The 12327-nt window shown below is 36.1% G+C and overlaps 1 protein-coding gene across 1 annotated transcript; it reads left to right on the top strand.

Moving 5' to 3' along the window:
• Positions 1-4391: 4391 nt before the first annotated feature.
• LOC129757611 (uncharacterized) lies at positions 4392-11398 on the top strand. Its single transcript, XM_055754885.1, has 2 exons — positions 4392-4766; positions 9678-11398. The coding sequence occupies exon 2, from the start codon at positions 9684-9686 to the stop codon at positions 11229-11231; it is 1548 nt and encodes a 515-aa protein (XP_055610860.1). The 5' UTR covers positions 4392-4766; positions 9678-9683; the 3' UTR covers positions 11232-11398.
• The last annotated feature ends 929 nt before the right edge of the window (positions 11399-12327 follow it).

Here is a 12327-nt window from a genome sequence, read left to right as displayed (position 1 = left end):
TCGATGAGAATTTTCAACATAAGTTTCGCCGTTATTGAAAGATTTTCAAAGATATGGATGATCAAGTATTCCATCTTTGAACCTACTGTTCCTATTTTGGTACTGAACTTTTTTTTGGACCTAGAGCTAAAATTCCTGTAAAAGGTATGCTTTTTAGAAAATAAATAAACAAATTCATTAACCTTCCAAAGCTGTTCGTAAAATATCCGTTTCGGAGAAATTTGACTTGTAATTTGTTGTTATTCCCGAGGCCGCAAATGTAGACCGATTTTTGAGATGTTTGATTCATGAATGGAAGAACAAACTTTTGCATATGAATCATCCAGGAAATTTAAATAAGCCTAGAATGAAGTTTTGCCTATCTTTAAAATTCATTTGTTGACAACATGCTGAAGCTTTCATTAATTTGATCAAATGTTTTTGCGAAGGTTATATAAATCAACAAATTTATTAGCTATACAAAGCATTTTATTGCGATTATTTATTTTCATCCTACGAATTTGAAAGCTGGAGAGTCAGAAACAATAAAACGAAAAAAAAATTGAATTGTTTGTATGACATTGAATATCATTTCTGGGGTACAAGTAAGGTTTAGTTTTTGTTCACATGAAATGTATTGCAAGAACCACGAAATGTTTGAAAAATCCAAAGTAATGTTTTTTTAAACTTTCAGTACATCTCCACACAGAAAAATACTATTATACATGCCATAAGATTCTCTTATGAAGTGGCGCCATAAGAAAAATCAATGAAATTCATAAGATTATCTTATGACGCGAATGAACTCTGCAGATGAACACCTGATTCAATGAAAGTTTGTGGCTTTTCATAAGAGGGTCTTATAAAAACAGGAAATGTCACGTTCGATGAGAATAATTCAAAACAATTGATTTTGAAAATTTATTTTATTGTTCGGCTAATTTGTTTGGAACTACATACATTTTGGTCACCACCAGCAGCACATCAATACCCGGTTCCAAAGAATTTGTTCGGCCGCATACGGTATTTTGACCTTGGATTTTTTCCCGGTAAACGTGCTGAAAAGTAAACAAAAAACAAATTAGAGTTTACCTTTACAAATATGTTTAACGATTACAACAATAAACTTCAATTCAAACTTACCATTTAAAAGAATATCACTTATTATTCCACAAATTCGTTTGACGACTGAAAAATTACTGATGGAATGAATGTGTTCATAATTTTTCGACAATGCCGTTTGCTCTATTTTTCATACGAACTTCGTATGAAAATTGAACGAATTTCATAAGACTCTTATGAAAACTTAGTTTGGACGCAAAAAAGGGGTTCATAAGACGTATCTTATGAAAATTATAATAAGATTTTGCCTGAGTGTCTGGTTGAACGAAAATATTGATTTTCCGTACAAACCTTTTTACAAAATAACTACACGTTGCGCTAATTCAGGGCTCAATGAATCGCTTTAAAAAGTTTTATTGCTTTTATTAGCAGTTATAACAACCAATCAAAATTATTGAAGGTATAAACATTTATAAATTTGAAATTTCCTTACAAATCTTGGAGCGGACTTATGTGCAACAATGGGACAGGATATTTTCTATGGTTATTTATGGATCGTAATTTTTTTTTAAATCATGGTGTTAAAATTGTACAACAATGTTTCGCAAAGAAAACCGTTACGAAAAATGTTTTGTTCTGACGTAAAACCTCATTTTCCGTAGAAGGAATTTAAAGATTTTGTTTAACAATTTTGTACTAATTGTTAAACAAAACCTTTAAATTCGCAAAAAACCACGCAAAAAAACAAGAAAAATGAAAACTGTCGTTAGATGCATATTTTACAGCAGAAAATATCGTAAAAAGCATCATTTCATCAGTAGACATTCCAATTAACATGATTCAGGTTTGTATTTGGGAAAAAGTTGAAAAATAGCTGAAATATTGCCAATTTAAATCATCCTGTGCAACGATGGGTTAGGGGACAACGATTGGCAAATCACCCTACCTAAAATTGAAACAGCTGTAATTTGCCAGCCACTAGGGGGCCGTTCAAAAATTACGTACCGTAATATTCGAGCATTTTCACCCCTCCTTCCCCCTAAGTAACACATTCGTCTCAAAATTGTTAAGCAAAATCCACAAAGCGTAACAAACTGCTATACCCCCCACCCTAAAAGCGTTACGTTATATTTGAATGGTCCCTAATCTGAATTTCACAAACTTGGTCTTATTGATTTACTAGAAGTGTCTAGTTTTAGTTTGTAGAACTTAATTTTCCTCCAAATGAAAGAATTTTGTAATTTTTTATCGAAATGTAGTGATAACTGCTTTTTGAAACTTTATTATGTGTTGGGAGCCTACTTGGTTGAACAATTCTACTGGATCAAAGCCATCGAAAGATTCCCTTTCAATTCAACCACGGTATAAAAATGGTTCAGATACCGTTGGTTTTGAAAACTTACCTCTACTTCTCCCATATTTTTCAACGGTTTAAATCATCGATAAAAATTGGTTAAAAATGGTGGTTATGCCTTGAGCTTTCAACTCATTGATTTTGAACTTTCAACAGTACATGAATTTAAAAAAAAACGGAGAAGTTTTGAAGGCAAAATCAATTATCAATTTTTATCGCCACCCGCCTACTGTAGGGGAAAACTGTACAAGACGCACCAGCGGGGTAAAATGGCCCATGCTACCTATGGCTTCGAATGGTGTTTTTATTCATTTTTATTGTGGCAAACGTGCTTTTTCATCATTTTTTTAGGTGAAAAGTTCACATAAACGAATTTAATTCTTAGAAACAGAAGGATTAAGGGATTCTGCTTAAAACTTGTTATTATTTATGGTTAACATATAAGGTTTTATGGTAAACCAGTCTTCGCTATCTGATCAAACTGCAGCTTTTCGTTATAACACTCGTATGCACTTTCAAATGACTATTAATATTTTATAATATTTCACTAACTTCCCACAAATTTCAACAAAAAACAATCATATCAAAATTGGGGCAGAATGGTCGCAAGTCCACGTGTTTTACGCTCAAATTTTGAATGCTGTTAACTTTTGAGAAAATCCGAATTTCAAAACAAAATGTCGTTCTTTTTATATGCTGACTGGTTAGTGTACGAAAATACCATAAACATGTAATAAAAAATTTGATGTTTCAATTATTATATTCCGTATAATCATTGTTCAATTTCTCACCACCCTTTCGGTATGGTGCTTTCTGTCCACTAGTTTTAGCATTCTACCCCGCGACTTGTTTTCTGGCTGCTTTAGATTTTTACATCTAAATAACCTAAATCGTGTTTTATCATATTATTTCTTTTTGATAAGACGGTAGTCTGATCCCTGAATCGTCATGAACTTTCAATTTGATTCTTAGATGATGGGTATCGCTGTAAATAGCGATTATGCTTAACTGGTGCGTCTTGTACAGTTTTACCCTACATCACAATTACCATGCAATATATCCTTTTTTTTATTTATTGAGATTCAAGAATAAAAATTATACTGCTGTATTCTTCAGAAACCTATGAATCTTATCTTTTTTTGTGTTTTCCAGTATTCTGTAATATGTTTTTTTAAAAATAGGGAAAATGATCAAAACGTGCAAGAACGGAACCACCCAACAGGCCGGCTATTGAATAACATCATCATTCCAGAGAGCCGCTTATTGGCCATTCGCCTTTTTTCTCTCAATTATCCGAGTCACCACCCTCCGGCCTTAAGCTGCTTATGGGTTTTTTTTTTATTGTTTGGACATTTAAGAAAGATGCTACTAATTTTCGGAAACTAATATGAATCACATATCATCGTAATCTTTAAAATTTATAGTTTTACGCCAGTATACATTTTGTAGGAATTTTCTGATGATTTGTATGATTTAAGAGGGTTCAATGAAAAATCGCAGTGAGCTGTCAGTTTTTCGAAATAATTGCCAATATTATGCTTCGAAACTTTGATTCAAATAAAATGATAAACTCATCCTGAAAAATATTTGAAGTCTAAATATGAAAACTGAAGATTAAACAATTGTTCACAGCAATTTTGTTTATTGTTTATTGTTTATAAAAAATTAAATCATCTGACATAGTTGTCTTAATGATTATCTTAATACTATGTTTACAGAAATCGTACATTTAGTCACTATTGATTGTTTCTCATTTGATCACGAAGGTTACATTCAATCAGGCGTTTAAATGTGGCAGTTGAGACATTAAAATCAAACAGAGCGTAGTAGCGTAAGAAGCTTATTTTTGCGGAACGTAAGGGGTCGTTGTTGCCATAGTGCGTACTTTTTGTTTCCAGTGAAAGCCAGTCACGATGTCGGAGAGCTCTTTCTGGTGCATATATAGTTACGGTAGAACCCGACAAAGTATAGATCACCTGACGTGGAGACATGCCAGCCATCAGCAGCGCACCTGCGAGACTGCAAGCTCAGCAGTTAATCACCATAAAAGGCCTTGCCGTCCACATGCTCGCTCTCTTGGACCTCGACCTTCATAGTGAAAACATCGTGTAGTGATTATTGTTAAGGTAAAAGTGTGTAATGGACAAATAAAGCTTTTTAAAAAAAGCAAACCAGGACTCCATCCTGTAATTGGCGCAGCCTACGGTAGGTGCGTTAGTAAGTGAAGTGAAAAACAGTGTATAGGTGAAGTGAATTTCCAAGGAAAGGAACAGCCGCAAGAGAGCCTCCGCGACTAAGCATCTGACCAAGGTTGGAGTTGAGGGGCCACCGCACGACACTCCTAACGTACCGCCGGCCAACGATTGCAAGGGTAAGTTTTTTTTTCTTACATTTTTCTAAGTGTTAAGTGAAGAATATTAAAATTTTCCCGCTGTGCGGTGATCATTATTTTGATTGATGTTTAGTTGTTCTAAGAGAGGCTAACATCAAAATAAATTGTGTGACGAACCGCCCGGAGTTAGAATCGTTCCAAGAGAAATTCTACTCCACGCGAGACTGTGGAGTTCTAAGAGAACCACAGTTCAGCAGTTCTACACGAGTTCTGAGAGAACGTGTAGAATAACAAAAAAAAAAAAAAAACGCGCCCCGGGCAAACATTAATGCCGAAAGAGCGAAAAATAAAAAACGCACTAGCGAAAGCCCGCAGTGAGTTACTGAATTCTGCTAACATAACAGAATCAGATTATAGCACCGATTCGGATTCGTCTGGAGATTTTGCACACGTTCCGGTGAAAAATCTACCAAACCTGACGAACCTTTCAATAGACGGATTTCCTTCTCAAGAAAAAACTACCATGGAGGAGATTATAGATCAATTGAACTCCATGCGTCTGATGATGGAGACGTTTAGAAATAAACAACTGGAACAGGACCAAAGGTTCCAAAGTTTAAGTTTTCCCACCATGAATGTGGAAAACTTATTCAAAATTCCGGATCCTATAAAAATGATCCCGAATTTTGACGGTAACCGCAAGCAGTTATCGTCATGGCTCGCTACTGCTGAGCAAATATTAGACAATTTTGAGCCACTAGTGACTCAAAATCAATTTAAACTCTACGTTACAGCAATAGCAAATAAAATTACGGGACGAGCAAAAGACATTTTGTGCCTCGCTGGCAACCCCGAAAGCTTTGCTGAAATAAAAGAAATACTGATAAGTGCACTAGGTGACAGACAAGAACTTTCAACCTATAAAAGCCAACTATGGCAGTGCAAAATGGCAGAGGGAACATCAATCTCCAATTATCACCAAAAAATAAAGGAGATTGTGCAAAATATCAAAACATTAGCCAAACAAAAACCTTTATACAAGGAAAATTGGGCGGCTATAAACGCTTTTATTGAAGAGGACGCGCTTGCGGCGTTTATCGCAGGCCTATGTGAACCCTATTTCGGATATGCTCAGGCAGCCCGACCTGCAGACATAGAAGATGCTTACGCATTCCTATGCAAATTCAAATCAAGGGAGGTTGCAGCCCTTAACATTAGAAGTCAGGACTTCAGAAAAAATCCTAAAAAAGATTTTGAACAAAGAAACCAAGGCACACATTCAAAATCGTTCAACACACAAAAACAAAGCACACCCCCACCCATGACCGACGGATTTAGACAACCACCTCCACAACCGATGGACATAGACCCATCTATCAGAAGTAGATTGACATTGAATAAAAAATTAATAAACAATCAAGAAATCGAAAACGAGGATAGAGACTTAAACGAACAATCCGACGAGGATGATGCAGATTTAAATTTTTGCACAGTCCAACTTCAACCAAAAGTACCCTAAACTATTTACCCTATTTAAAATGCAAATTCAAACATTCAAATTTGAATATCCTATTAGACACTGGAGCAAATAAAAACATAATTCGACCAGGTATTTTCCCAAACACCATAAAAATTACAGACACTAGTATCACGAACATGATGGGAAGAAAAACTATTAACAAAAAAGTGACCGAAAATGTTTTGAGCCCAAAACTTCCAACTCAAACGTTTTACGAATCAGAATTTCATAGTTTTTTTGATGGCATCATTGGTTCGCAATACATGGCCCAATGCAACGTTAAAATCGACTATCCAAAAGGAACCATCACTTTCCTAAATACTACTTTCCCTTTTTCAAAATACTTCCCCAAGCAAAAGGAAACCCACCACACGATCACCATAAGTACAACTAAGAACGGCGATTGGTTAGTTCCCACCTTTCAACAATTAGATGAAAATATTTGCATCCAGCCGGGTTTGTACAGATCTGAAAATTTGAAGTCAACGATTAATGTAACGACAAAATCTAAAAAATTACCTCAATGTTTCCCTAAACTGAATTTAAATGTAAACAATTTTGACACAATTACACCGATACTAACAAATAATCGGAAAGATCTAACCGAACAGGACATAGAAAATCTGATAAGAACATCCCATTTATCAGCATTCGAAAAAAAGAAACTGATTAACATCATTTACAAAAATCAAGCTGTACTTTTAAAACAGGGAGAAAAACTTTCTGCGACTACAGCAATTACTCACAGAATAAATACAATAGACGATCGACCGGTATATACAAAAAGCTATCGTTACCCTTACCATTTCAAAAAGGATGTCGAGGAGCAAATTCAAGAATTGCTCGATAATGGGGTAATAAAACCATCTGCCAGTCCGTATTCATCACCAATTTGGGTAGTTCCCAAAAAAGTAGATGCATCAGGAAAAAGGAAAGTGAGAATAGTTATCGATTATAGGAAACTTAACGAAAAGACCATAGACGATAAATTCCCAATGCCACAGATTGAAGAAATCCTAGACAGTCTTGGTAAATCTGTCTATTTTTCAACAATCGACTTAAAATCTGGATTTCATCAAATTCCGATGGATCCTGCTCATATGGAGAAGACTGCTTTCTCTACTGATAAAGCAGTATATCAATTTACAAGGATGCCTTTTGGTCTCAAAGGAGCACCAGGGACATTCCAAAAATGTATGAATAGCATTTTGGCAGAATACATAGGCTCAATTTGTTTTGTATATCTTGACGATATCATAACAATCGGTTATAACTTAGAAAACCATTTGGGAAATCTTGAAAAAGTTTTGAAACGTTTGACTGACTTCAACCTCAAAATTCAGCTGGACAAATGTGAATTCCTAAAGAAAGAAACGGAATTTTTGGGACATATTATTTCCAGCGACGGAATAAAACCCAATCCTGAGAAAATTAGTAAAATTATCGGCTGGCCTTTGCCAAAAAACGCGAAGGAAATTAAACAATTTTTAGGCCTGGCAGGTTATTATAGAAGATTCATTAAAGATTTCTCTAAAATCACCAGACCAATGACGAAGTACCTAAAACAAGACACAGTCATAGATAAAAATGATAAGGAATTTTCTTCGGCTTTTAATACGCTAAAACAAACTATAGCCACCGATCAAGTTCTTACTTACCCTCAGTTTGAACTACCGTTTATTCTTACAACGGATGCCTCAGGATTCGCATTAGGCGCTGTGCTTTCGCAAACTCAAGACAATATAGAAAGACCTATTGCATTTGCATCAAGAACGCTTAATGACACAGAAACTCGGTATGCCACAATAGAGAAAGAGGCTCTAGCTATAATCTGGGCCATTAATAAATTCAAACCTTACCTATACGGAGCTAAATTTACTCTAGTAACTGACCATAAACCTTTGACATTCATAAAAACATCTGAAAAAAATGCTAAAATTTTGCGCTGGCGCTTAGAACTCGAAAATTATGACTTCACTGTCAAATACAGAGAAGGAAAATCGAATGTGGTTGCTGATGCTTTAAGCAGACTACCAATTGACATTAACCTGAATTCAAATGAAGACGCAACTGAATCAGAAGAGGACGACGATGAAACCGTCCATTCGGCTGACACTTCGGATGATTATTTCATAAATTCAACTGAGCGTCCACTGAACTATTATAGAAATCAAGTAATTTTTAGATATGGTACTCATAACATAGAGTCTATCACATACCCATTCGTAAATTATCGCAGAACGATAATAGCCATGCAAAACTACGATGAAGCATCTATAACAGAGTTTATAAAAAAATACCATAATGGCAAACAGATGGCAATTCTCGCCCCAGAAAACCTTATTAACCTTATCCAAATTTGCTATAAGAATCATTTCAGCCAATCCGGATACTTCGTTTTAGCCCATCATCAAGTAGAAGATGTCACCATAGAAGCAAGGCAATGCACAATCATCTCCCAAGAACACGACCGTGCACACCGAGGAGTAACTGAAGTAGTTAACCAGCTACAGCGAGCATACTTTTTCCCACGTATGCATAGCAAGGTTAAAGCTATCATCAACTCATGTGTCATATGTAATCGACACAAATATGAAAGAAAGCCTTTTAATATCAAAGTCAGCCCTAGACCAATAACAAACAAACCCTTTCAAAGAATCCATATGGATATTTTTATTATCGACAGGTGTAGTTTTCTCTCATTAGTAGATTCTTTTTCAAAACACTTGCAAATGATCTACCTCAAGTCAAAAAACCTAACAGACGTTCAAAAAGCCTTAGGAAAATACATATCTTTGTTTGGCGTTCCAGAAACAATTATCACAGATCATGAAACAACATTTTTGTCAATTCAATTTAAAAACTTTTTAGCCAGCCTCGGCACTAGATTAGAATACGCTTCTTGTTCAGAGACCAACGGTCAAGTAGAAAGAACGCACTCCACAATAATCGAAATTTTCAATACAAATAAACACAAATACTCAGGAATGAATACAAAATCAATAACCAAACTTTCCGTTGCTTTGTATAATGACTCTGTCCACTCAACAACAAAATTCAAACCCAATGAATTAATCTTCAATCAAAATAATATCAGTGAACCCGCACGAATTATAGCAGATGCTCAAAGATTGTTTCTAGAAGCTAGGAAGAACATTCAAAACTCTCAAGAGAAAATCTTAAGGAGAAATTCTAACAAAGAAGAACCCCCTATTTTAACAGAAGGTGATAACGTTTACGTTAACCAAATATTAGAACGAAAACCCAACCTAGAGCAAAAGAAACTAAAGCATTACATATTTCAGAAAAAACGTTTAAAAATCCTAAAGGTATAAAAAGACATAAGAGAAAAATCAAACGCCCAAAAAAGCAGCAATAACAGTAATTCATTCTAAATTTTCTTCTTTTCAATCTTTTCCTCTCTCCCTCAGTGCAAAATGTTAATTCACCTTATATATTGCATTACATTGCTAAAAATTATACACACGCAAGAATTAGAAATTACAAATCTGTATGAAAATCCTATCCTTTTAATAAAAACCGACAAATGTAAAATTCAAACAGGGGTAATAAAAATTGTGCACCCCATTAATCTAACAGATATTGAAATAACAATTCAACTACTATCGAACATTGCATATAAAAAAATACAAGACTCTGATCCATTAACGGTAATAATTAAACAAAAAGTTAAACAACTATACAATAACTTTTATCAAATTAAGCCGTCGAAAAGAGTGAAGCGATGGGACATCATCGGAACAACCTGGAAATGGATTTCGGGCAGCCCGGACGCGGAGGACCTCAGGATCATCAACGGATCGCTGAACCACCTTGTCAGCGAAAACAATCAACAAGTCAAAATCAACAATCAGATCAACGATCGCATTCTCCAATTAACGAACTCGATCAACACAATTGCAGTCAACTCCCAGGTCAACAAAATACTCCTTAATGAAATCGACATCATAACCACCATCGTGAACATAGACACTTTGAACAAACTACTAACTGATATCCAGGATGCAATACTTCTATCGAAAACTCTCACGGCGAATAGCAGAATTCTGTCAATGGCAGAATTACATCTCATCTATACACTACTTGAAGAACAAGGAGTCTACTCTGATCTACCAGAAGAAGCGATGAACTACGTCACTCCAAAGATAGCAACCACTCAAGACACCCTTCTGTACATCCTACAGGTACCACAACTATCACCAAAAGAGTCATCGATTTTTCGGTTGTTCCCGCTAAACAATTTCAATACGGTAATCAAAAATTGTCCCAACTACATCATCAAACACGGGAAAGAGTTATTTCTTACAACAGAACCATTGCAGTACGTACAGCAATCATCATTCATCCAGCCCTTCTCCGATGAATGCATTTTACCTATGATCATGGGCACCAAAACCCATTGCGAAACCATCAGTGATAACAAAACAAAGACAACATTTGTCTCAGAAAACTCCGTTCTCATTACCAACGCCAAAAATGACCTATTGTCAACAAATTGTGGTCCCGACAACAGAACTGTGAGCGGAAATTTATTGGTTTCATTCATCAACTGTACGATCAGCTTCAACCAACAAAACTTTACATCCAAAGAATTGAGGATGAAAGCAGAAATTTTGCAAGGATCTTTTCATAACCTAATCGTGGAGAGAAAACTTGCAAATGTTCCCGATATGAAGATAATCAACAACAACACAATCCAGAATCGACAGAAACTGGATCACATCTACCTCAAACAGTACAAAAATGATGTTTGGAACTGGAGCTTATTCGGAGGCCTTTCGCTATCGACCATTTCAGCTATCATCATTTTCACGTTCATGTTAACTTTCTACAAAGACTTATCCAACAGACTCTCTAAAAGGACACGCCATAGAAGAAGTAAAATTGCAGCAAAGAATTCAAGTGTCGAGGACGCCACTTTTTCACCCCCCGGAGGAGTTACGGTAGAACCCGACAAAGTATAGATCACCTGACGTGGAGACATGCCAGCCATCAGCAGCGCACCTGCGAGACTGCAAGCTCAGCAGTTAATCACCATAAAAGGCCTTGCCGTCCACATGCTCGCTCTCTTGGACCTCGACCTTCATAGTGAAAACATCGTGTAGTGATTATTGTTAAGGTAAAAGTGTGTAATGGACAAATAAAGCTTTTTAAAAAAAGCAAACCAGGACTCCATCCTGTAATTATATATTGCAACGAGATAATATCCAGGAACAGTCGATTTCATTGCGAAGAATCTTTGCCACGAACAGTGATTGACCGATGGTATGACGATTTGACAGCGTCTGAAACCCAAGCAGAGCACAACGTTGTACATACGGCGGCAGGTTTAAAGGGTTCTCCCAAGGCAGCTCACCAAGAGCATAACAGACGAATTTACGTTGAATCACTTCAAAACGCGCTACCCATACAGTTTCATAAAGCCACCACACCAGGTTTGCAGATTCTAAAATTGAACGCACCAGACAGCAATACAGAGCTCGTAAGCAGATAGGATCTGTAAATTCTTTACTCAAACGTATGATAAATACCAGCATTCGGTTGGCCTTTTCAAGTGTGACACAGTAATGAAGTTTAAAAGTCAGGTGACTATCCAAAACAATGCCCAGGTCCTTTATTTGATTTACACGTTCTAAAACTTCGCCTTGTATGTTATAATAGACTGAGTCGATTTGGGGTCACTTTTGAATTTCTCAAACCCTGGGGTCTAAAAAGCTTCGTCTTGGACCAAAACTCATCCATGATTTTTTGTAGAATTTTTAAGTAACGTTTACATGAGTAAATTTGAACTTTTAGGTTTGTATGGGAAAATTGAATATTTTGTACTGAAAAATCAACATTGTTTTTGTTTCTTCTGTGGAACCGAGCCAGCTGACAGTTTGTGTGCCAATTTAGAGCCATGTACGAACGTAGGGTTCCGTTGTCTGTGTCCCACGAATTGGGTCCCAAACGGTGAACGAATCCGGACTAGCAGGAAACAGCCTTGGTCATCAAACGAACAAGCGATGGCGGAGCGAAACAAAGGCCAAACAGTGAAGCTTATTTTCGGTGGTAAAAGCA

The sequence above is a fragment of the Uranotaenia lowii genome, chromosome 3 (assembly GCF_029784155.1).
Source record: "Uranotaenia lowii strain MFRU-FL chromosome 3, ASM2978415v1, whole genome shotgun sequence".
Classification (NCBI taxonomy): domain Eukaryota; kingdom Metazoa; phylum Arthropoda; class Insecta; order Diptera; family Culicidae; genus Uranotaenia; species Uranotaenia lowii.
The sequence above is the reverse complement of the archived record's forward strand: the minus strand, read 5'-3'. Positions and strand labels throughout refer to the sequence as shown.